Here is a 21,755-nt window from a genome sequence, read left to right as displayed (position 1 = left end):
AAACCGAGAGGGGCTGTACGTGACGTGTACCTAAAGCCCTCCCAATCCTTTGAATTCAGCTGCTCTTTCAGTAAAACCCCAGTTCCTTGGAGAGGCTGGGGAGCAGAAGAGGTCAAGGGAGTGACAGGGGAGTTCTTGCTCTCTTTGAGAATACTGGGCTGTCAAGCAGTGCTGCTGCTGGAAGGTAGTGCCTGTTCATATGCAGCTGGAGAGGGTGGCGTGGGCCATGCTGGTTTGTGGTCACCCCTGAGTGCAGGGCTGCAGGTCGGTCCCGACGCCCTGCCCGGGTGGGTGCGTTGTGGAACAGAGTTAATTGCTCTCTTAGGGGATTGTGGAGCTGTACGTTTCCAGGAAAGCTTAAAATAAGCAGGTGAAGCAGCGGCCCTTTGCGCCGCCTCAAGCTGAAGAGAGGGAGCAGCCGGGCCCGCGCCTCGGCTCGCGCGGCGCCCATCGGGGGGCTCCGCCGCCAATCAGCAGCCAGGGTTTGTCCCACGTGGCACTCCCGTCCTCTGCTCGGGGGCGGAGCGAAGGTGGCCTAAAAGACAGGCACGACAGCCAATCAGAGGTCCCGGTTCTTGGGGCTGCTGCCAATCGGTTGGGAGGGCGGCCGGGCCGTTTGCAGCAGTTTTCCGGCGGCGGCGGCCAATCGGCGCGGGTGGGCGGGGCGGCGCGCGGAAGTTCGGTGTGTGCGGGTCACCTCCGCGCCCGGGAAGGTGCGGGCGGGACGCGGGCCCGGCGGGCGGAGCGGGGCCCTCCCGGCTGTGCCCTGCTGCCCTCGGGCTCGGGAAGCAGCGGGCCGACGGCGTCTGGGGCTCTTCTCCCCGACAGGGTTGGGGACCGGGGGGCCCTGTGCCACCTGTTGGGACGTCAGCTGAAGGAGCCCCGCGGTATCGGAGCAGTGGGAATCCCGCTGCCTGGGTCTGCCCTGTGGGAGGGAAGGAACGGGCGGTGGGGGCAACTCTGCTCTGTAGGGCTGAGGGAAACGGGACCCTGCGGCTGGAGCTGTCTCCTGTAAATGGGGAGAAGGCGGGGGCCAGCTGGGGGCCCCGTGGCTGTGGGGCTGGAGCTGCAGAGCTCCAGGGAGCAGGGGCTGGGCACAGGGGCAGGAAGCATTCCCATGTCATATCCCATAAGCTTCTCTCCTGACACCTGCTGAGGGGACTCGGGTCAGGCCGCTGCTGCAGTGCGACCAGCCGTGGCGTGCACCCGCCCCAGCAACCACTCTCCCCACAGATGGCCCAGAGGCTGGCGCTCCAGCGGCTGCTCTCCCTCCCCACGCGGGGGCCCCTGGCATCCCACGGCAGAGCCTTGGGCACCTCAGCTGGCCGCAGGAGCACTTTCAACGTGCAGGATGGCAGCGACTTCCAGGACCGTGTGGTGAACAGCCCTAAGCCTGTTGTGGTGGACTTCCATGCGCAGTAAGTTCCACCCATGGCTCTTGCACCCCTCTCCACCATCATCCGTGCAGGTGTGTCCCTGTGACTTTCCTGATGTGGTGCCACTCTTGGGCACACCATGGAGGAGCATGCTTGAGGGATTCCCAAACTGTGGAGTCTCGTGTAAAAAGGTGCTTCTGCCCATCAGGCTCAATCCATAAAGATTCCACTCAGAGCCAAACCCTGCAACAATGTTGAACAGGAGTGCCAGGAAAAAATTCCCCAGGGTGGCATAGCTGCACCTTCCAGGTGCTCAGGTGTCACCCCAGCTGCCGTGTTGCATCATCCTACAAAAGATGCCTCAGGAAAAAGCTTTGATATCTGCCCTATTTGGCTTCATGGATGAAATGTCCTCTTAGAAACATTAAAGTTTGTTAATAGCCCCAGAGAGCTCTGCACTTGCCATGCCTCACCATTGTTATGGTGTGTCATTCCATGTTTCTTAAAGCTGCATGGTTTCAAGGCTCTTTATAGCAAATGCCTTTATGTGTTAATAACAGCCATGTGACACCAATGACAGCAATTCTCATCAATAAAAATGCTGTCATCACCTGCCAGTAAAAATATTCCTAAATGTTATCTGCTCTGTTAACAACACTGATTATCTTTGGGTTTTTCATGTATCTTCATAGTCCTCCAGTACTGTTATGTGAGCCTGTTATAGCTGATTTGGGGCAAACAGAAGACAAAACAGCCAAAAAACTTCTGCTCTAGATAAACCAACCAGCAAACCAAAGTGAGCATTAGCTGGGATCATCCAGGAAGGAGAAGACAGTTAATTGAAGCCTGAAACCAGATACAGAGCTTCCTTAACCTTTGACAGCTCCTTTGTGAGAGCTCCTTTCTAAGCTGTGGTTCAGGAATTGTATTTCCAGGCTGGCTGTTAGTGGCAATGGTGCCAAAGGCACTGGTGTACCAGCATGCCTTCCATGGCTGCACCTGCCTCTCCTAATGTCCTCTCTCTTTTCTTGCTCCATCAGGTGGTGTGGTCCCTGCAAGATCCTAGGCCCCAGGTTAGAGAAGCTAGTGGCCAAGCTGGAGGGGAAGGTGCTGATGGCCAAGGTGGACATTGACGATCACACAGACCTTGCTATCGAGTATGAGGTAGGAGATGGAAGAGCACAGAAAGATGTTCTTTAGCTGGGAGTGCAAAGGTGCCTCCTTTTTTGCACAAAGCTGTGCCTGTACAGCAGCAGCATTGGAGGGGAGGGGAAGCCCAGAGCCTACGGGTTCCTGATCCATTGGGTCACTTTTCAGTAGGTGGACTTTGCTGCTTGGCTCTGCTCCAGCTCTGCTGGTCATGCCCAGCATCCCCACCTCTTATTCTGCAGGGAGGTGTCCTCTAGGCCTTGCAGGTGTCTCTCAGTGTAAACACTTCCCTGGCCTTGAGGAGCCTGGAGCACACACAGCATTTTGCTGCCAGCTGGGGCTGCTCAGGTGCAGGGCAAGAACATGAAGTTACAAGCCCTGCTCTGCTGGGCTACTGAAAGTGGATCTTTGTGCAACCAGCCTGTCCTCTCTTTGTTCAGGAGTCTTCCTTGTTCAGGATCTCTAGCTGGGCCCCATGCTTGAGTTGCAGCATGGGGAGACACAGTGAATTTTGTTTGGATAGGTAGAAGCCAGGTCAGAAAAAGCACATAAACAACAGGAGCTCTTGAAAGAAGATGTTGGTGCTTACACTGGTGTATGACATTACTGCTGGGTGTGTTTCCTCTGCTGCCTTTCTCCCAGGAAGCTGCAGAATGACTGGAGAAGGCCATGGCTTTAGTTTACATGATTCGTTTATTTGTCCCCTCTGTCAGTGATTAGGTAGTTTAAGAAACACAAAAGCCGCTCTGAGGGCCATGGTTGCCTCTGTTGTCTCTCCTTGTAAACAACCACTCTTCACAGGAAGTTGGGGCATCCTGCTGTTATGTTTTACAGGGGAAAAATGTGCTTCATTTTCACTTGGGTACCATGCAGATGGATCTGCTCCCCCTCTGCAGATGAGGTCCTGCTCCCAGGGTGACAACTAGCACAGCAAGCTCCTCAAGCTGCCCCGAAAAGTGTGAACCATCTCCTGAGCAAGCTGTCATTTTGTTGAGTCTGGAGAAGATGCTGTGTGCCGTTCCCGCACCCTGCCGAGACAGGAGACAGAAGTGGAAACAGCTTGTTCCCTCCTACTCTTTCCCCAGGGAGACCTTTCTGCCTGTGCTTGCCCACACAGCTGGTGGCCACAGTCATGACTTGCAGTTCCCACAAGCTCAGCATGAGAGCCTCTGGTGCTCTCCAGGGTGGAGGCATGCTGGCAGATACACCCCAGGCCAAGGAAGATGGCAGGCTCCTGAGCAGGGCTGGCTGCTGCAAGCCCAAAAGGTTGCATAGCACAGAGGGTGCTGGTGAGAAGTTGAAGAGGATGAGGTGGTTTTAGCGATGATCTAGAAGTGTGTGAATTCTAATTGATGCAGGGAAAGCTTTGGTAGCAACCACGCTAAGGAGAAGAGAATAGAGATTATTAGCTCAACTCACGTATTGTTCCAAGCCTTCCAGTAGATAGAATTAGCTGGGATTACAAGAGGATAATCTCAGATGAGTGGAAAATGACAAGCAGGGTGTGTGCATGCAGAGAAAGGTCTGTGAAAAGAGGCCGAAAGTCCCGAGCTGTTCGGGTTTGATGACATGCTGCATGTCCTCTCCCCGCGGGTGCCGAGGGAGCACTGCCTGCGGTGTCTGTGTGCAGGTAGGACTGAGGCTGCAGGGAAGGGTCAGCTTCTAGCAGTTCATTCTGGAACCTCATATACAAACATGATGAAGTTTGTCTTTTGCAAGAGGCCCTCCTCCACTTTTGGAGTGGTGTGTGTGTGTCTTGTCTTGGCCATTATCCCTGTGGCTAAAACACCAGCCCTAGACAGAATTTTCTGCTCAGATATCTGTAGTTTGGAGCATCCTTTCCCCAAGGCAGAAGTTTGGTTGATGTGGTGAGCATGTGCTTGGTTTTGCTTCATCTTCCGGGAAGTTGCCATGTAAGGAGAAGTGTAAGGGCTGATGAGAATGCACAAAGTAGAGATCTAAGAGGGACCAAACAGAGTATTTGTGAGAGATCAGGAAAACCAAAGGTGGTATTTAGGAGAGATCAGAAAAAGTTTGTTTTAAAGCCATTCCGTTGGGGATCAGATAGCTGCATGCTGAGGAAGTCTTTGGAGATTTTCAGTGTCCATGCCACCCCCACAACTCCTTCACTAGCTGCCAGGAAGTCTCGCTCTGTGTTTATTCCCCTGCCCACGCACACACGCAGCCCCCAGTTTGCTGCCTGCTTGCACAATGTCCTCTTCAGCAGCCTCCTTGGCACAGGGGGAGGCAGCGGGAGGGGGAGACCCCCTGGAAGAACCGAGGAATGCTGGCACATTCCTTTATACAAGCGGCTGTCTGCCCTTGGCTCTCAGCCATCCCGGCTTAGCACAAAGCACGGATGCATTTCTTGCATCTAGGAATGTCCCCAGTGCCCTTCCCTGTCCTCTTATGCCCAGCACGAAAGTGCTTGCTCTGGAGACTCCCCATTTTATCTAATGCCTTTCATCTCTGGTTGTGGCCTTTCTCCACTGCTCCAGCCAGCTCCTGACCTCTCGCCTCAAGAGCAGAAAGGGGGCAGAAGTACTTTTGTTTATCTACAGTCTCTTAAAATTCTTTAGATTCATCTCTTGCCTTAGCCAGTTGCCTCTGTGTGTGGTAGGGCAGTGTGAAAGGGCAGCCCCTTCTCTGGCCACTCTGGGTGGGGAGCTCAGGGGAGCTGCTGGGTACAGAGATGGTCATTCATCAATGGAGCTCCATCCTGTTACCTCCTCACCTCAGAGGCCTGGGTGAAATCCTTCCTTCTGCTCTGTTGCATGGCATCTGAGTTTGTATAAAAGTTTCAGATGGGAGAGAATTCCCTTGGTATGGGCGTTGCCAGGAATAACCTGGATGGCCACGTTTGTTTATTTATCTGTGTGGTCAACACTAATCAAAAGCAGACTGATTTTTTCTGTAGAAATGCTCTTTAGGGAGGAAGAAAGTTTGTTTATGTTCAGTGCAGATGGGACCCAAAAAAATGGGGGGAAAAAAAAAGAAAAAATGCCCTCAACTTTGCATTCTAGAAATTCCCATGACATTTGCTTCTCAACCAGCAAAACAAAGTACATGCTCCATTATCAGGCTGCCCTCGCTGCAGCTGGCAGGAAGGAAGCTGACAAAAACATCGTGTTTTCTGAGCAGAGGAAAGTTGTTCTGTGCCTTCCACTCTTTCTTGGGATTTGCTCACCAGCACAAAGAGGGAAAGAGACAGAGGGATTGAGACCCTGTGAAGCTCATGGGTGCACTGGTCATCCTGCAGGTCCTGGCAACATGGTGTTGGCTGCTTCTTGGAAGCATAGAGCTTCCAAGTGTTGCCTATTCCTCACTCTGGCCCTAATAGGGACCAGCTCTGGTTTTTTTTGATGGGACTGCAGCAACTCTGTTCAATACGGACCCACTCTGCAAACCAGAGGGAGTCTCAAGGAGAGGTTTGCCCTTCTCAGGGAGGGGCAGCTGAGTGCAATGAATCCTTTCTCCTAAAATCGCAAGGGAGTGTGTTGGCACCCTGGTCGGTGCTGGGGCCGAAGCCCTCTGGATCTGCTCCCTGCAGTCACTAGGAGGAGCTGAAGATTGTGCATTGAGAAGACCCGACACTCCCATCCCTTCAGATGAGACTGCACAAGCCCTGAAGGACACTGTGGGAAGCCATGCTGGACTGCCGGCTGGGACTGGGTGGGAAAGGAAGACAAAATGTCCCTTTCATCTCAGGCTCCCAGTGGGAGAAAAGCCAGCCCTCTGATAGGTTTCCAAAGGGATTTGCAGATCTTTGTTGGCAGCAGGGCTGGCAGTGCACATGGGAAGGCCCCACAGGCCAGGGAAGGGTCAGCAGGCAAGATAAGGACAGGATGTGTTTTGGGGGGGAGACTTTGCAGAGATAAGGGCATCAAAGCCTCGGGGTCAGAAATGTGATCAGACCTTCCATTGCTGCAGTTCTCCAAGCTCTGGTTGTTCCTTCTTTCAGTCATGTCCCTGGGGTCTCTGCTGTCACCAGTCAACCAGCAAGTCCCTGGGGAGCGTTGTCATTTCCAACACTGTTCTCTTGGATAATTCCCAGAAAACTTTGTTCTGAGCTATAAAAGCAATGCCCAGAGCAGCACAGCTGCCTGCTAGCTCTGGTCAGAGGGACTTTTTCACTTTTTACCTCATCGTCAGGGGTCTGCAGTGAATGGCCATTTTATGACCAGATAAACCACTAAAAACAGAAGTGGGAAAGGAAGCGGCTTGGAGGGGATTGTCATTGCCATAATATGATGGAGCAGGAAATCTGCCTGTGCAGTGGTGGGATGGGTTAGGATTAGAGTTCCAGTCCTGTCTAGAGAAGAATACAGGTCCAGTCTGATGCTACCCTGGCCATAAAATATCCAAAGGTCATAATGTCTGAGATGTGTCCTAGATGTATTCATTTATGATGGGACAAAAGGAAAGGAGAAGAAGCATTTGTATGGAGATGGTTTTTTTATTAGCTGTGGTTTTGTCTTTAAAAATTTGGTCATATTTAAACTCAAAAAGCAGCTCAGCCTTGTATTGAGTAGAGCAGTGTAAGTCAGTGCAGAGAAGGGGATCATGGAGCTCAGCTGGCCTGTTTTGCTTGTCGACATCTTACCCTAGAGCACTGCATGCTCAGCTCCCTTGTAGCCACTTCCTTAGACTTCCATTGGGAGACCAGGTGCAGGTGGCTTCCTGCAGGCTTTGCTCACCTGTCTCCCCATTTCTCTTGCCCCAGGTGTCAGCAGTGCCAACTGTGCTGGCTATGAAGAATGGAGACGTTGTGGATAAATTTGTGGGCATAAAGGACGAGGATCAGCTGGAGGCATTCCTCAAGAAACTCATTGGAGCCTGAAGTAAAAGGGTGGCTGTACCTCTGCCTCTGGAAACATCCATTTTGTGCATTCCTTGCCTGGGAGAGCTGAGGGCAGGTCAATTGCTTGCCCTGTACAACACAGGGGTTTCTTCTGTTTCGGTGTTTTTAGGAGATGGAAAATGTTGTAATCCTTCCCTCCTTCTCCCCCTTCTCATGAGCAGCAGTAGCTGTAAAGGGTGCTGAGGAGCAGGGCTGCTTATTCTCAAAACAGGGAATGTGGCTGGAATTAGGAGCCTGTGTTTATCAGCCAAGAGCTGACGTGCAGAGCTGCTGCTGCTGAGTTAAGAGGAGGAATGTTTTTGTCTTTGCTTCACATCTGATAGCCCAGAGCAGAGGGCAGCTGCTCCCTTCAAGATGATGGTACATACCTGCCCTGGGTGGGTTCGTTTAAAGCTGAGAATGCCTCTACCTTGTCCGTGAAACCTGTCTCTTTCTTCCTCTGTCCTTATGTTGCTGAGACAGGTACAACTCCTCCACAAATCTATGGGCTCCCATCATAATTTTATAAGAGAAAATAGGGAGAAGTATTTTATGGATCTCCTTTTGTATGTCTGCAGTAGAGAACTTTTATCAGTCACTGCTGTCTAGCCGGGAGAATAAATCGATTCTCACAAATCTGTCTGTCCAGAGAGATGAGTTGGGAGTATCAGCAGCACAGTTTCTAATGATGGGTTGGGAAAGTGTAGGTTATGACTTGATCCCTACTAAAAGGTCATGTGTTGAAAAACAAAATAGGGGATTCCTTCCATGGGGTTTTCAGTGCTGCCTGGAGGATCTCCTTTGTGTGCTGCTGGATCCAGGGGGCCAGAGGGAGGACTCACCTCTCACACACAGATGAGCAGCTGCCCACTGCACAAAAGGAACCTGAGCTGTGCTCGCTCCCCCTGTGCTTTTCTCACCCCTCCCCTGTCTGTGGAGCCTGAGAGCCTCCCTCTCCCTGTTGTGAATAATTAAATGTGTTCACACAGGTGAGCTCTGCCAGAAGGCAGCTTTTTGATTTCAACTGCCCTGACCTTTGGACTAAGGGTGCCAGCTGTGGGCCTTCTATCTGAGCAGCCTTCACCCCTTCCAACCTCTTCCTTCTCACATACACCTGTTTCCTGTCAACCTGGCTTCTGAGTCCTCCCAGCCTCCTCCTGTGCTTGTAGGCAGAGTACAACACTAGCAGTGGTTACTACTGTACTGTTTAATTCCAGCTTGCTTATCTAAGCTGCATGAGAACATTTTAAGTGCTTAATAACCATGTACAACCTGCTTTTTTTTTTTTTTTTTGCCTTTTTTTTTTTTTTACCACATCTTCTGTTTCCTTCAGTCACTTTAAATCTGCTTTGGCTTTGTTCCATTTCACCTCCCTGGCATATGAGCAGCCAGGTAATTTTTTTTTCTGCACCTCTGCAGTAATGATTTATGACCTTTGAAGGAGCCAGGGGAGTGGTGATCCAATTCCTGCTGCAACTGCAGTGCTGCTGGCTGGCATCAGTGCTCCCACCTGCTCCTGTCACGCTGGAGCCTGGGCCATGGCACAAGGTGGTACTGGTCCCCTGAGGTGGGTGCCTCCCATTTGGGCTGGGCTGATCTCACCGCTGGCACGCTGCTAGAGGTGATGTCACTTGGATGTAATCTGGTGAAGAACTGTTGGTCAGTTATGATCAATAAAAACTGGTATTTCATTTTATTCTGGAGATTACATAGGCTGTGGTGCTCCTGATCTCCTCATGTTTCAGGCTGGGCAATTTCCTCTGCAGTTTCAGTGTTCCTGCTCAGTAAACACTTCTAGTAAAGACTCCATTTCCCTGCACAAGCAGGAAAGGTAGGGGAACAGCGTCACATACCCAACAATAATCAACTTTCTTGCCTTACCATCCTACAGAACAGGAAAAAACAGAGTGACTTTGCATTGTGTAATTAAGGGGCAATATAAAATAGTTATTTTACTGCTTCCTTCTAAGGAAAAGCAGAGCTAAAGTGTCACTCAGCTGTTAAAGTGCCAGAACACTTTAGGGTGCATTATGTGAAAGCCACAACTGTTTCTTTGAGATAAATGCTGAAGACCCACATACCTGGTGCCCTGTGGGAGTCCTTCAGAACAGTGTGGACAGTAGGAGGAGGGGTTTGAGGACAACTTGAAATTCCTCAAGCACTTTGCAAGGTTTCTACCACAGGACAAGACTCGGAGCAAAAGGATATTTTCTGTGCCAGGTTTTTAATTCAGCTCCCTATTTGCCAACTGCTGGGGAAGGCTTCAGGGATTCCCACAGTGGTGTTAGTAAAAGGAGGTGCAAGCAGGAAGCAGTACCAGCAGTGTGTTTATGTAGTGGTTAAAGAGGAGCTGCACAGCAATTTTCATGCCACCTGAATGTGATGTTGGTCTTTCCTGATTGAAGGGAGCTGAAGCAATGGGTAATTCCTCAGCAGTAGCTGTTTTTTCCACTGGGAAAATGTTTCTCCAGCAAGGATGCAGTTTGTTTTCCCTTTTGGAGTTAAGCACTTTGAATCCTCCTCTGATCTGTCAAGCATTTTCTCTCTCCTACCTAAGCCTGTCTATTTAACAGTAGCTTTCTCAGCTCTTAATGTTCCTTGTTTCTATTTTAAGAGGACATGGCAGTCAGTGCCTTCCCAAGGGGAGCAGTGCTCAGCTAAGCCTGCTTCTCTTCCCTGTGCATGTTTTGAACCCAACCGAGATTCCCCCAAGGGTCAGGCACAGTGCCTCTGTCCTCACAGTCTTGTCCAAGGCGCCTGATTCCAGGCAAGCAGAGGTTTTCCATTCGTCTCTGTTGGCTTTACACTTGCATCAAGCCCTGAAACAGCTGCTCCTTTCCCCAAGATGTTTATGCCTGCCTGCTGAACTCCAAGTTAATCTCCAGCTGCTCTGGCTCATAGTGAGTATCTGAAAGAAGGGAGGGAGAGCTTTGTTGTCTTCTCTACTAGAGGTGCTATGCCAGCACCAGCTTCAAGGGATGGTAGAGGATGGAAAACTCCAGTTGCTTGGCTTGCAGCACACAGTGGGCTGTGTATATGTGGCCCTCTGAAGGGGATAGGTTGAGCCAGTTTGTTTCCAGTGAGGTCTGACCTTGGCAGCCGGGCCAGTAAATCCTTTGCTTTATCAACAAATACGATTCCTCCTGTGCAGAGAACAAAACAAAGACCAGCTCCGTGTCAACAGGGAAGTGGCCCCCACTGACGCTGCCTTAGGCAGGGCCTTTCACTAGCCCAGCCAGGCTTTTGGCCTGAACAGTTTGTTAATCATTTTGAGCTTCCCCTCACACACCTCGTTTTTCTCATACAAGTAATTATAGGATTCAGACAGAATCAGCAATTAAATTCTCCAGCCCTGCAAGGCTGTTAGCAATTTTAAGCTCAGCGTTGTTCAAAACTACTGCTAAATGGTAGCAAAGTGCTTGCTGTGACTTTCCTGCAAGTTAAAGAGTAACAGCAGCTGCAATAGTCTAGTCAATCAAAAGATAAGATAAAACTACCATAGGCATGATTTCCAAACCAAAGCCAGACTAGACGGCCTGTTACACAGTCTCTTGTCCTCCTTACCTGCCCCTGCAACACACCTGGGCTCAAGCTCTGGTTTAACCCGAGTTGACAAATAAGTAGTGGGCAGCTGCTCATGCACACCTCTCCTGGTGGAGGAGAAGAATCAGGGATAAAAAAAAGGCAAAACTATAGGTTGAGACAAGAACAGTTTAATAATTTGAATAAAGTAAAATAATAATAATACTTGTAATGAAAAGGAAAACTACAGAAAGAAAGAAAATACAAGAGGAACAAGTGATGCACAATAGAATTTCTCACCATTTGGCTGATTGATGCCCAGCCTATCCCTGAGCAGTGATTGGTTCCTTGCAGGTAACTCCACCAGTTTATATACTGGCATGATCATAGGGCATGATGTCCTATGACATGGAATATCCCCTTAGCCATTTTGGATCAGCTCTACTGGCCATCCTCCTTCCCAGTTTCTTGTGTAGCTCCTCACTGGCAGAGCATAGGGAACTGAAAAGTCCTTGATTTAAAGCAAGCACTGCTTAGAAAAAGTAGAGCATTGCTACATTATCAGCATTATTCTCATGCTAAATCCAACATACAGCACTGCACTGGCTGCTTGGAAGAAAATTAACCCTGTGCCAGTCAAAACCAGGACACTGTCCCTCACCACACAGGGGTGGTGTTTTGCCATGTCTTGCTGCTCTTTTCAAGGATGTTGGACACCCTTGTGAGCTTTGTGGTTTCTCTGCCTCTGCAGCTCTGACTTAAGCAACACTTTTCTCCATAAAGCCTTTCACAGGCAAAACCCAAATATTGCAACTCAGGAGAGTGATAGCCACAGGCTGGATGCAGTTTGGAGGGGGCTGCTGTGCTGAGCCATGCCTGGTTGCTTTTTCTCTCTGTGCATTTAACTGCCAGGGGAGGATGGAAGCAGGAGCAGAAGGGGAAGCCCCAAATTTTTTACACCAGAGGAGCCAAATGGGTGAAAACAAGAGGCCTATAGGGAGAGATTAAAAATGCATCCGCCCACATCCCAGTGGGAATGGAGTGAGGAGAAGCCTTGTGGCTGCCTTCCTGGTGGCATGGGGTCCCTTGCCCAAGGGCGGGCAGTGAGACAGGGAAACATCCTACAAGGAGAGGCCAGAGGGGGAAACTGGAGCTGCTCGTGTCCTGAGGGTGGAGGACAGCTGGAAGCTGCAGGCAACAGGGCAGCACCCAAATTCCCATCTCAGATCGACTTCCTAGGCTCTCATGATCCAAAAATCACAATAAAAATGCACTAAAATTGATGGGTTTTCTCCATGGCCTACATGAAGTAAGGTCTGTTAAATAAGAACCCTGCAGGTGTATATGTATATATACATGTTTATCTACTCCCATACCCTTGTTCTCCGTTGTGGAGAGTGCCAGGAGTTTCTGTGACTCACAGATGTCCCCGGCAGCCACAGCTGTTGACAGAAAAGGACTGGCTCTCCCACCCAAGGTAAGGCTAAGTTCCCTGTGCCCTTCTCAGCTCTACACGCTTCTCTTCACTCTGCTGCTAAAGGCACCTCGTCTCCATCTCTCTTAGAGTGGACAAGTGTTTGAGCAATTTCCTGAAAAACAGGAAATTTTTGCAGTGAGAGTCCTCAGAAATACTGACATCAAGTCATCCAGGGGGTACAACATATACCAGAGATTTTGGTGCTTTCCAGAGACGGTGACCTCTGGTCATTCACGTGGCTGCAGCTCCTCTGTGCCAATCCCGCACAGTGAGAGGGTGTTTGTCCCGGCGGGCTCTGCACATGGAGTTTCACAGCCTCGGGAAGGAGAGGAGCTGAATCCCCCGGGGTTGCTGTCTCGCTCCATCATCAGGCAATAACACTTCCCTGCAGCGCCCGTAGCCGCGGGCACAGGGACAGCTCGGCTCCTTTCCCTGCAGGTGGCTTTACCTGCGGGGCCATGGCACAGGCAGCAGCAGGTAACAAACCCAGCCCTGGGTCTGGCTGTCGCAGCAGCCGGGATGGAGATGGAGTGATGCAAGCTCCAGCACGCCTGCTGGTATTTGTATAACATCGTTTTACTTTAATCCGGCTTTTTAAGTAAAGTGTCAAAGCCTTTCTGTTCACTTGTTCACTAGGAACCTTTTTTTTTTTTTTTTTTTTTTTTTTTGACTGCGAGTTTCATCTTTCAAAGCTTGGCTAGTTTTGAGTGATGCCGAAAAACCTCATTTACAGTGGCTTTTTGTTCTGTGCTGGTATTGTTCAAGCAGAAGTGGTTGTTTTCTTTTTGTCCTGGCATAGCTCAGAAATGACTGCATAGTCTGAGCTCAAACTTTCTAAAAATACTTACCCTGAGGAGAGATCCAGCATGGCACTGTTCAGACCCAGAGATTAACGCCTTGGAAAGGTGCAGTGGTCTGAAAAAGAAGCCAGTGGCAGTGTCCTGCCAACTCTGGTCACCGTAAGCCCTGGAGATTCAACACGTGGCAGGCAGAGAGGATCTGCAGAGGGCTGTGGATCTCTGAGGCACCGGGGAAGTCCACCCAGTGCCTGCAGAACCAGACCAAGGGAAATACTTCTGAGGAAAGGCTATAGGGTGACTCAGAAGTCATAAAAGAAGCACTTCTTGCTGCTTGGGGAAGCAAGGCTGAACAATGAGCCTGCTCCACACCAGAGGTTGGTCTTCATAATCACATCCTCCTGTTGGAGTGTGAGATGGCTCTGGGGGAAGTGAGGATGACAGGCACTGAGCAGAAAAGAGATCAGACATATGACAAATTGCAGGAAAGCATGTGGGATCTCTTTTTTGTCCTGCCACTGGCTGACTGCAGGAAGCTTCCCAGGTGACAGCTTTAGCAGCTGCTGGGACAGGAGATCTTATTGTTCAGCACTCGTGTTTACAGCTGTGCCAGTTCTTGGCAGGAAGCTACAAGACAAAACCCCCACATTCCTCCTCCCTGCCTGCCAGGTCTGCTCTCAAGGGGCTGATCCTTCAGCCTAGCTATTTTCAGCTTAGCTCGCTACCTGAGGAGATCCAGCTTCCCCTTCCCAGCCAGGCCAGGTCCCATGGGCTTCATCCTAAAATCCTGGCAGGAGCATGGAAACTTTTCATAGAGCTCAGGCAAGATTAAAGATTGCTGCTGCTGTAACACCTACTACTGCATTTTTCATGCTAAACTGTGTGGTTTCCCAGCACTCCAACCCCCTTGTACCTGTCTGAACCCTGTTTAGTTCTCATTGCACTTTCCCTGGCCTTGGGGTCAAGTTCTGTTCTCAATTTTTTGGCAAATCTCAGGAGGAAGCACATTTGGGGTTTTCTTAATCTGTCTGGCATTGCACATGAAGGCAGAAGCTGGCAGCATCCTTGAGATGAAAGGATGCAGGAACACGAGGGACTCGTCACTGCTGGTCTCACTGGAGCCTGTGGCACAGAAAATGGCAGCATGTGGCCACGTCTGCAAGCAAACTCCTTAGGCTGCTGTCCTTTCCCTGTTCTGCTGCTCCCGCACAATGCTGTGCCTCCCTGTGACATTGTGTCCAGCCTGTGGTGGCCAGCAGCACATGACTGACTGACCCAAGGGCACTGTTCCCAGCCTCGTTTCTCCAGATTGCAGCTGGGGTTATGATGGCTAAGTTCTGCCACTGTTACATCCCGAGCCCTGTTTCCCTCCCTCCTTTTTCCTTTCCTCCCTGGGGTTTTATACGGAGGCCAGGAATGATGGTCACGTCCCCTCCAAGGAATCAACAGGCTGTGGCATTTCCGTTGAGGGCGGAATCTGAGGCTGCTGGCAGCAAATCCCTCTGCCATGGAGCTGACAAGGCAAGGAGGCTGGTGTGTCACTGGCTCTGCTAAGGGGTGTCAGCTGGGGTTTTCCACGGACTGGATATGCCCGCTGTTGTAATCGCACCTGGAGAGTGCCTGGCTGCAGTTCAGCCCCTGCCACGCTTGCCTGCGCCTGTAATCTCCCAGGGTTTTGCAAAAGCGGCGGCAGCCCACGGTGGGGGAGCTGCGGGGAAGGCACAGTGCTCGGGTGATTCAGCCGGGGAGCCTCTGTCCTAGCTGAGTCAGGCCTTATTCCAGCATCTCCCTGTCCTGCTGCTGGGGGCTATGTCTGCAAATTGCAGGAGCCTCACAAGCTGGGTCTCCTCAGCACTTCTGCCCCTTTGCCCCCCCCAGCCCAGCATCCCAGCCAAAGCTGGCTCCGGTCGTGGCCGCTTCTCTTTGTGGGACTGCTGTGCACAAACAGCTGCATCGTGTCAGCCCGGCGGGCTGCACTGCCCTGATAAATGACCCAGTTCCCGAGAGCAGGGACGGAACTGCCAATGTACGGCTCCCTAGGCTGATGAGAGGGCAGCAGATAGCCCAGCCATGCTTCGGGAATCTCACTGTCCTCATCTCATCTGTCTCCCACCAATATTGCGTCTCCCTGTGTCTTCTCTTGCCACACACACAGCAGCACGGGTAGCACCCAAGGTGTCTCCATCCATAACCCCTGCTTTGCAGAGAGTGTGAATGGCAGCACCACTGGCACTTTGGAAAGCCATGGCCAATGCCTTGGAAAGAGTCTGCAGAGGCAGAGGATGAAGGAGGAGCAGCCTCTAGCTGTCACCCACGGGCACCTATCAGCAGCCCACGAGCTTGGGCTGGGGACACTAGAAGATTAAATTCTGCCCTACAGGGTGTTCTCTTGCCCCATTTCTGCACCAGCCTGCGCTGGCTGTCCTTTCTCACATCAGAGTGGGGGGGATGGGACAGGAAGGCCCTCATTATCCAGGGCTTGCTAATTAGACGGGAATGTTATGTCCAGCCCAGATGTCAGCTCTGACCTCCCTCTAACCTTCTTCTAGAAATCAAAACAGACACAACTCTGCTTGTTTTAAAATAAGAAAAATAAGCCTTTGGGGTGAAGCAGGAAAACCTGGCCTTGGGGGTACATCTGGGGTGGGAGGAAGGCACAGAACCAGATATGCCTTGGTGAGGTTCTCCAGGCTGCCAAGCTGGGTGGGACTGGCCACCCTGCCCTGGGCAGAGAACAAGGTCCCATGGCTCATGGTGGGTGTGCATGTATTTTGGGCCTTCTAACCTATATCCAGCAGGAATGTTGGTGCAGACATAGCTTCATGTTCCAACACAACCCAGGGAATCCCAGCTGGGTCCTGTAGATCCAGATGTGGAGCTGATAGGAAAGAAAAGCTGAGTTTGTATTTCATCTCTTTGCCTTGCTTTTAGGATTTACAAAAGCGTGTCAAGAGGAGATGTTGATCCCTGGAACAAATTATTCCTTTCAAACCTAACCTGAATATCTTTTCCTCATGCCACCTAAGCAGTCCTTAAATTGGTTCAGAATAAAGGGAGCTGGGTGACATAAAAAGCTGGTGATTCTTGCCCTTGACTTGTAGTAAAACCTTGTTTTATTGCATTTCTGTAATGATTTTCTATAGCTGGGGAGCAAACTTTGCCTGACTCTGATCTGGGTCAGACCTTTGAGCACCTCACCCTATGTTAACCCAGATTTACATCTCCATTCTCCATAGCAAACTACATTGCTTCATTTCCTCTTCTTTGTAAGACTACAGCTCCAACCTGGAGATTAACACCAAGGAGGTCTTTACCCAACACCCTTTTTCCTTCTGTGTCAGGCATCCAAGAACCCTGGGCTGCAGCACCAAAGCTCCTTATGACAGAGGCTTGATGTAGTTCTTGCAGTAAAATGAAGAATGGATGTGGCCAGCTTGAGAACCAGCACCTCGGGGATTTCTTCTGCTGCTGTTGCCTTTGTAGCTTGGGGCAGTCAGTGGCCCAGCCTGGGCTCTACCCTGCCCAGTCCAACACCACAGTACCAAGACTTATGAAGAGCCCAGAAGGATTGCTCATTAAGCCACAATTCCAATAAAAGGCGCTGCTGATTCACAGTTACGCAACATTTTGCCTACCATATCCCCAAGACAGCAAGCAGGCAAAAGTTTTGAGGTGTCCCCTTCACTTGATTCCAAACACCTGTTGGCCCTGGAGTAATGGGTATTCTTTCTTATGCTCTGAAGGCTGTGCCTCATGCTTGTGACATCACATCAGGGTTGTGTTGCCCTCTGGCAACATCACCAGAGCAGAAAATTATTTCTGTTGTCTTTCAGACCTGGTTACTGAATGGTACACCCTGTCTCCCTGAGCTTCAGGGTTACTGAAGTAGAGTAATAGCTGAGAAGTGAGTAATCCAGAAGCTACCTGACCAGATTTAAACCTGACTATAAACATCTTCTCCAACAATAATGGGAAGGAGGATTTGTTCCTGCTAAGGTGCACAGCTGCTGCAGGAGGACCATGCACAGACGTCCCTGGGACTTGGCGTGGATGGCATTCATACAGCACACCTGTAGGAAAGCTCTGCTTAAAAACAACACCACAGCTACAGGGCCTTGAGTGATTTTGCACCCATTTTTATGACCTAAACTTCTGAGTCAATATTTACCTGAGAGGCACATGCACAGCTGCCCTATGATGCTGTGTACACACAAGGACAAATGCCGGTGCTGTGCATGCACACCCCAACACTCACACTCAAAGACTCGAGCTTCTACAAGCAGGCAGACACCTCCTCTCCCTCCTCAGGCTGCTTCAGGATGGTCCTTCACATTTGCTAGAGGAAAACTGGAGCAACTCCAAGGCAGAAGTATGAACCTGCCCAAGGGAACTGGACCATCTGACACACAGGCAGGGTCTGAGGGAGCTGGGTTGGTTTGCAAAGGGACAAGAAAGCTCACAAGGGGGACTATCTAACCACTGACTTCTACAGCCCAAATGAGGGTCATGTGGAAGGTAAAGCCACATTGCCAGACGTGCTCAGTGGAAGGACAAGAGGGAAAAGATGGTGGATTTGCCATCCTCTGAGTTTTTCAAATCCCAGTTGGATGTCACCCCAAGCACCCTGATCTAACTTTAAGGCTGGTCCTGCCCCAAGCAGATGATTGAGCTGGAGACCTCCAAAATGACCTCTTACACTAAATGATGCTGTGATTTTAGTAATGGTACATTCTTGAGAGTAGACATATTTGATAGTAGATATTCTTTAATTCAGATACTGATTGCCATTGCTTGTATGTGGGATGCTATAACACCTGTGATCAGCCGCACAACTGAATTCAATTCATTCACAACAGCCCTGAAAAGGAGGCTTTCTGGCCTCTAATAAACTTTAATTCCCTCATAGTTTCTGAGTAGCTTGTGAGTCTGGCAGCTCATGACTGTGCATTTTCAGCACCTCTGTAGCAAGCATGTAGTCAAATGTACCAAAGAAATTATCAAACTGGAAACATCTGTCTTTCTTTTGATTCAGGCTTGTTTCCAGCTGAATCAGCTGGCTGTCATCTGAGACTGGTAGTGGGAGTGTGAAGATCAGAGGAGGGAGGGGAACAGCCCTTGTAATGGGACTGCTCAGACTTTGGTTGGCTTCACACAGTCATCAAACCCCAACCCTGACCCTTGAGAGGTTGAGGAGAACATGATGTTCCACCTTTGCAGGTTAATCTACCCATGTTGCTCATCCCAGGGCAAAGTGTGTACAGCTCCTCTTTCTTGAGAAAGAGAAAGCAGATGAAGGGTGGCTGTGTGGTAGGCTTAGGAGAAGGCATCTCCTGAAATCACTACTATCTGTAGACCCCTCTCACAGCTTCTGCTCCTCTCTTAAAATATGTGGTGTGAGATTTATAACAATTCAATAGGTGGTAGGGAAGGACATTACATCTGGCACTTCTGCAAACTGGGGTGTCAGAGAACTGCTAAGTCCACATCGGAACATCTATTCCAGGCATTTCTGCAAGTCAGATACAGCCCAAATTATGAGAAGTCTATCGTAGAGGAAGCTCTTAGTGCCTGTTTCCTCTCATAACACAGATAACTGCCTCCTGCAGTACTAAATATGACTGGATTTGGTGGAGGCTGCTGAGGCCTGGCTTTGTCAGTGTATGCTTTGCCCTCTGGAATACCAGCCTTCTACAGCTCCCAAGTGACATGGCTAACCCTTGCCTCCTGCTCCTTCCCAAATCACACCAGTATTCACAGAGGGAGGTGAATGCTGTAACTTTTTTCTTCCCTCCCCCCCCCCCCCCCCCCCCGGGAGAAATTGAATCACACCAAAGTGATAGCTATGGGCTGGTAGAAGGCTAAAAAAATAGTTACAGCCTGAATCCCCACTCACCATACCCTCCTCTCCATCCCAGGCAACATATGCCTGTGGCTTAACTTTTCACGTCCTTGGTTTAATGAACTCGTGTCAGGAATTTCATGTGCATAGCAACCTTATCTGATGACAGTGACATTTTTAGCATGTTTATGTTCAGTTTTATTTGCAAACCATTTCCAGCATAGTTCAGCTGGGTGGACTGGATAGGGCTGAAATGTGTAAGAACCCAACACACATAATGGAAGCTCAGCCAGAGTTACTGGGGGTTCTGAAGCACATCCATGGGCAAAAGATCTGCAACTGAATTTGTGCACCAGATTTTCCAGCTGCAGCCTTTCACACACTCGCTTGTGTCCAACAAGCTACACTGGGGGGGGGGGGGGGGGGGGCATGGGGAGGATTGTTTGTTTTTTCTTTCTTTTTTCTTCCGGTTCTCAGTACTGTCACAACCAGATGAGAATATGTTTCCCACGTCAGCTGTGGAGGCACTCTCCAACCCACTGCTCCCTGATACCCACAACATTACAAAAGCAGACGTCTCTGCTTCACCACAGCTCCAGCTAGTAGGAGGTATGGGGAGAAGGGGAGGGGAGCCGAGGCGTTTTGTAGTTTGAAATTTGAACAGCTGGATTCAGCAAGGGTTCCCAGGGTTTTTCCCGGCAAAGAGGTCAGCGGCTTAGGCAGGCAGATAGCCTGGGAGCAAACATCAGGAGTGCCCCTGGAGGCTCCACCTCCGCAGCTCTGCCCCGAGTGGAGCGCTCTTGCCCTTATAAGGCTGCGGTTGTCACAAGGAAAAAGCCATAAATAGTTGTATCATTGTTACCTGTCTGAGCTCTTCCTGCCTGCAGCTCCCAGAGCTCCCCTCCCCACCCCGGCTGCAGAAAGGCGGTGTTTCCCATGTCTCTGAACATGGATGTGCAAGTCCAGGTCATGAGGTCCAGTTTCTCCAGGTGCTCTGCCCTGCACGACTCCTTGCCTTGGCCTTTACAGAAAGCCTCCTGCCTGGGACTGTACAATTGCTTTACAAAGTGCTGCAGGAGACGGGCTGTGGTCCACCCATCTGTGTGTCTTTCTTCAGCAGCTCATGGGCCACAAGTTTCCTTGGTTTGAGGGGTGTCGCTTTCATTCTTCAATTTTGTATGAACAGGGTAAGGTATGGGGTGATAATGCAAAACAGTAGATCAGGCCAAAACAAGACACTTAGCAAATATGGCAAGCAGCCCTATGTTTCTGTTTGCTTCTTTTCCAGCATGTGAGATCCATACCTAAATGCAGAGAAGATCTTGATATCTCCTGGAAGGAGATCATGAAGAGTAAGACACTGTGGGCTGAGCAGCTACAAAGTGTCTTAGACCAGCAATCAGAAGACCTGGTGTATCTGTGAGACAATTACTTGCCTGTTTCCTGATGTGATTGAGTTTTACCCCTTCCCCCTTCTCTAATTACTTTTCTCTAAGTAATGAAGCAATTCATTGTCAGTGCATATTTTAAACACTGACTCTCTTGGTTCCTGTCTTAGACCCAGCACACCCTTCCCAAAAGTTTCCTGTGGGCCCCAGCTACAGCAGTTTAAACATTTTCCATCCTACGTGCAGTAGCTCTGTGCTGCCATGGGGTCCTCAGTTCCCTGACTGCCTGGTCAGTCAGGGTAGTACCTGTACATACTTCCTGCCTGGGACCTGCTGCAGGCATTGAGGCCACTCTGCCTTTCTTCACTTCTGATCATGATCTCACACTGAATTTTCCTGGTCTGTCTGAGCTTGAAAGCTCTTTGGGGAAAGCAGCAGGAGCTGATCTTGGCTTTAGAATAAGCTTGTGCTACTGCAACACAGAGAAAGGAAGAGTGGTTTGATGTGCAGCAGTAAAGACCAGAATGCCTGTCTTCACTAGGTTATCTTCAGTCTCTTCCAGAGAGGAGAGGCAAGTTCCCATAAGGACTGCTGCACATGGGAAGCTGCCATTAAGAATTACAACTTTTTCCCTAGACAGTCTTTACCAGGTGTGCTGGCAGGATGGGATATGCTGTCTCCATTGGGAATGTAGCTTGAGCTACTATTTCCCCAGTCCCACATAAATGTTACTCTCCTGCTTTCTAGGAAGCTCCTTGGACACAAAAGCAACTTTGAATATCTGGTGCCTTCTATGTTGTAAAGGTGTTGGGCAAACAGCACTACTGGAGGCAACAAGAGAAGTGTGATGCTGACCGGAGACTGAATCATAATGTGCTTCTCCCAGTACCATGGATTCACGTGCCTTGCTTGACCTTTCTCCAGAAATTAAACAGAAAACAAGAATAGAGAGCAGCAGTGTGAAAGGTTTCATGCTAACAGGGTGGAAAATGTTTGGTGTTAAGATGTCAGTCATCCTTACAGTACAGTTTTCCGTCATCGTCATTGCCTCTCTTTGAGGCAGAAGCACAGCCCTGGGCCCCTGGAGTTTGCTCCTTCCCTCGGCAGGAGGCGGAGGGAGGAGGAGGTGGTCCCAGTGCCTGGGTGGCTGGCGCTGCCCTGGGGACAGCTCGGTGCCAGTGGGTGAGGTCACCACCATCAGGGAGGAGGGCAGGGGCCGCTCCCTTCCCAGCTGTTGTCTGAGCACATGCTGAGCAGCCAGCCAGGACACCGGCAGGCAAGGATCTGGCTGGAGAAATTGCAGCCATTCTCACTTTCCTCCCTTTCCTCCTCCTGCAGGGGCGAGGGTAGCAATCATTTCAGGGCAC

General features: G+C 50.3%; 1 protein-coding gene across 4 annotated transcripts; it reads left to right on the top strand.

Moving 5' to 3' along the window:
* The first annotated feature begins 562 nt into the window (after positions 1-562).
* On the top strand, positions 563-8,001 carry LOC131592949 (thioredoxin, mitochondrial-like). Of its 4 annotated transcripts, none has more exons than XM_058864917.1 (4): positions 563-682; positions 1,234-1,418; positions 2,417-2,540; positions 7,249-8,001. In XM_058864917.1, the coding sequence occupies exons 2-4, from the start codon at positions 1,234-1,236 to the stop codon at positions 7,363-7,365; spliced, it is 426 nt and encodes a 141-aa protein (XP_058720900.1). In that variant the 5' UTR covers positions 563-682; the 3' UTR covers positions 7,366-8,001. The 4 variants fall into 4 exon arrangements, with proteins under 4 accessions (XP_058720900.1, XP_058720898.1, XP_058720899.1 ...); XM_058864915.1 differs by having other exon boundaries at positions 596-713; XM_058864916.1 differs by lacking the exon at positions 563-682 and adding an exon at positions 757-887.
* Positions 8,002-21,755: the final 13,754 nt, after the last annotated feature.

Source organism: Poecile atricapillus, chromosome Z (assembly GCF_030490865.1).
Source record: "Poecile atricapillus isolate bPoeAtr1 chromosome Z, bPoeAtr1.hap1, whole genome shotgun sequence".
NCBI lineage: Eukaryota > Metazoa > Chordata > Aves > Passeriformes > Paridae > Poecile > Poecile atricapillus.
The sequence above is the reverse complement of the archived record's forward strand: the minus strand, read 5'-3'. Positions and strand labels throughout refer to the sequence as shown.

Coding starts and splice junctions, on each gene's coding strand:
- LOC131592949 (XM_058864917.1), top strand. CDS start 1,234: ATGGCCCAGAGGCTGGCGCTCCAGCGGCTGCTCTCCCTCCCCACGCGG. Junction 1,419..2,416: donor GTGGTGGACTTCCATGCGCA/GTAAGTTCCACC, acceptor TTGCTCCATCAG/GTGGTGTGGTCCCTGCAAGA. Junction 2,541..7,248: donor ACCTTGCTATCGAGTATGAG/GTAGGAGATGGA, acceptor CTCTTGCCCCAG/GTGTCAGCAGTGCCAACTGT.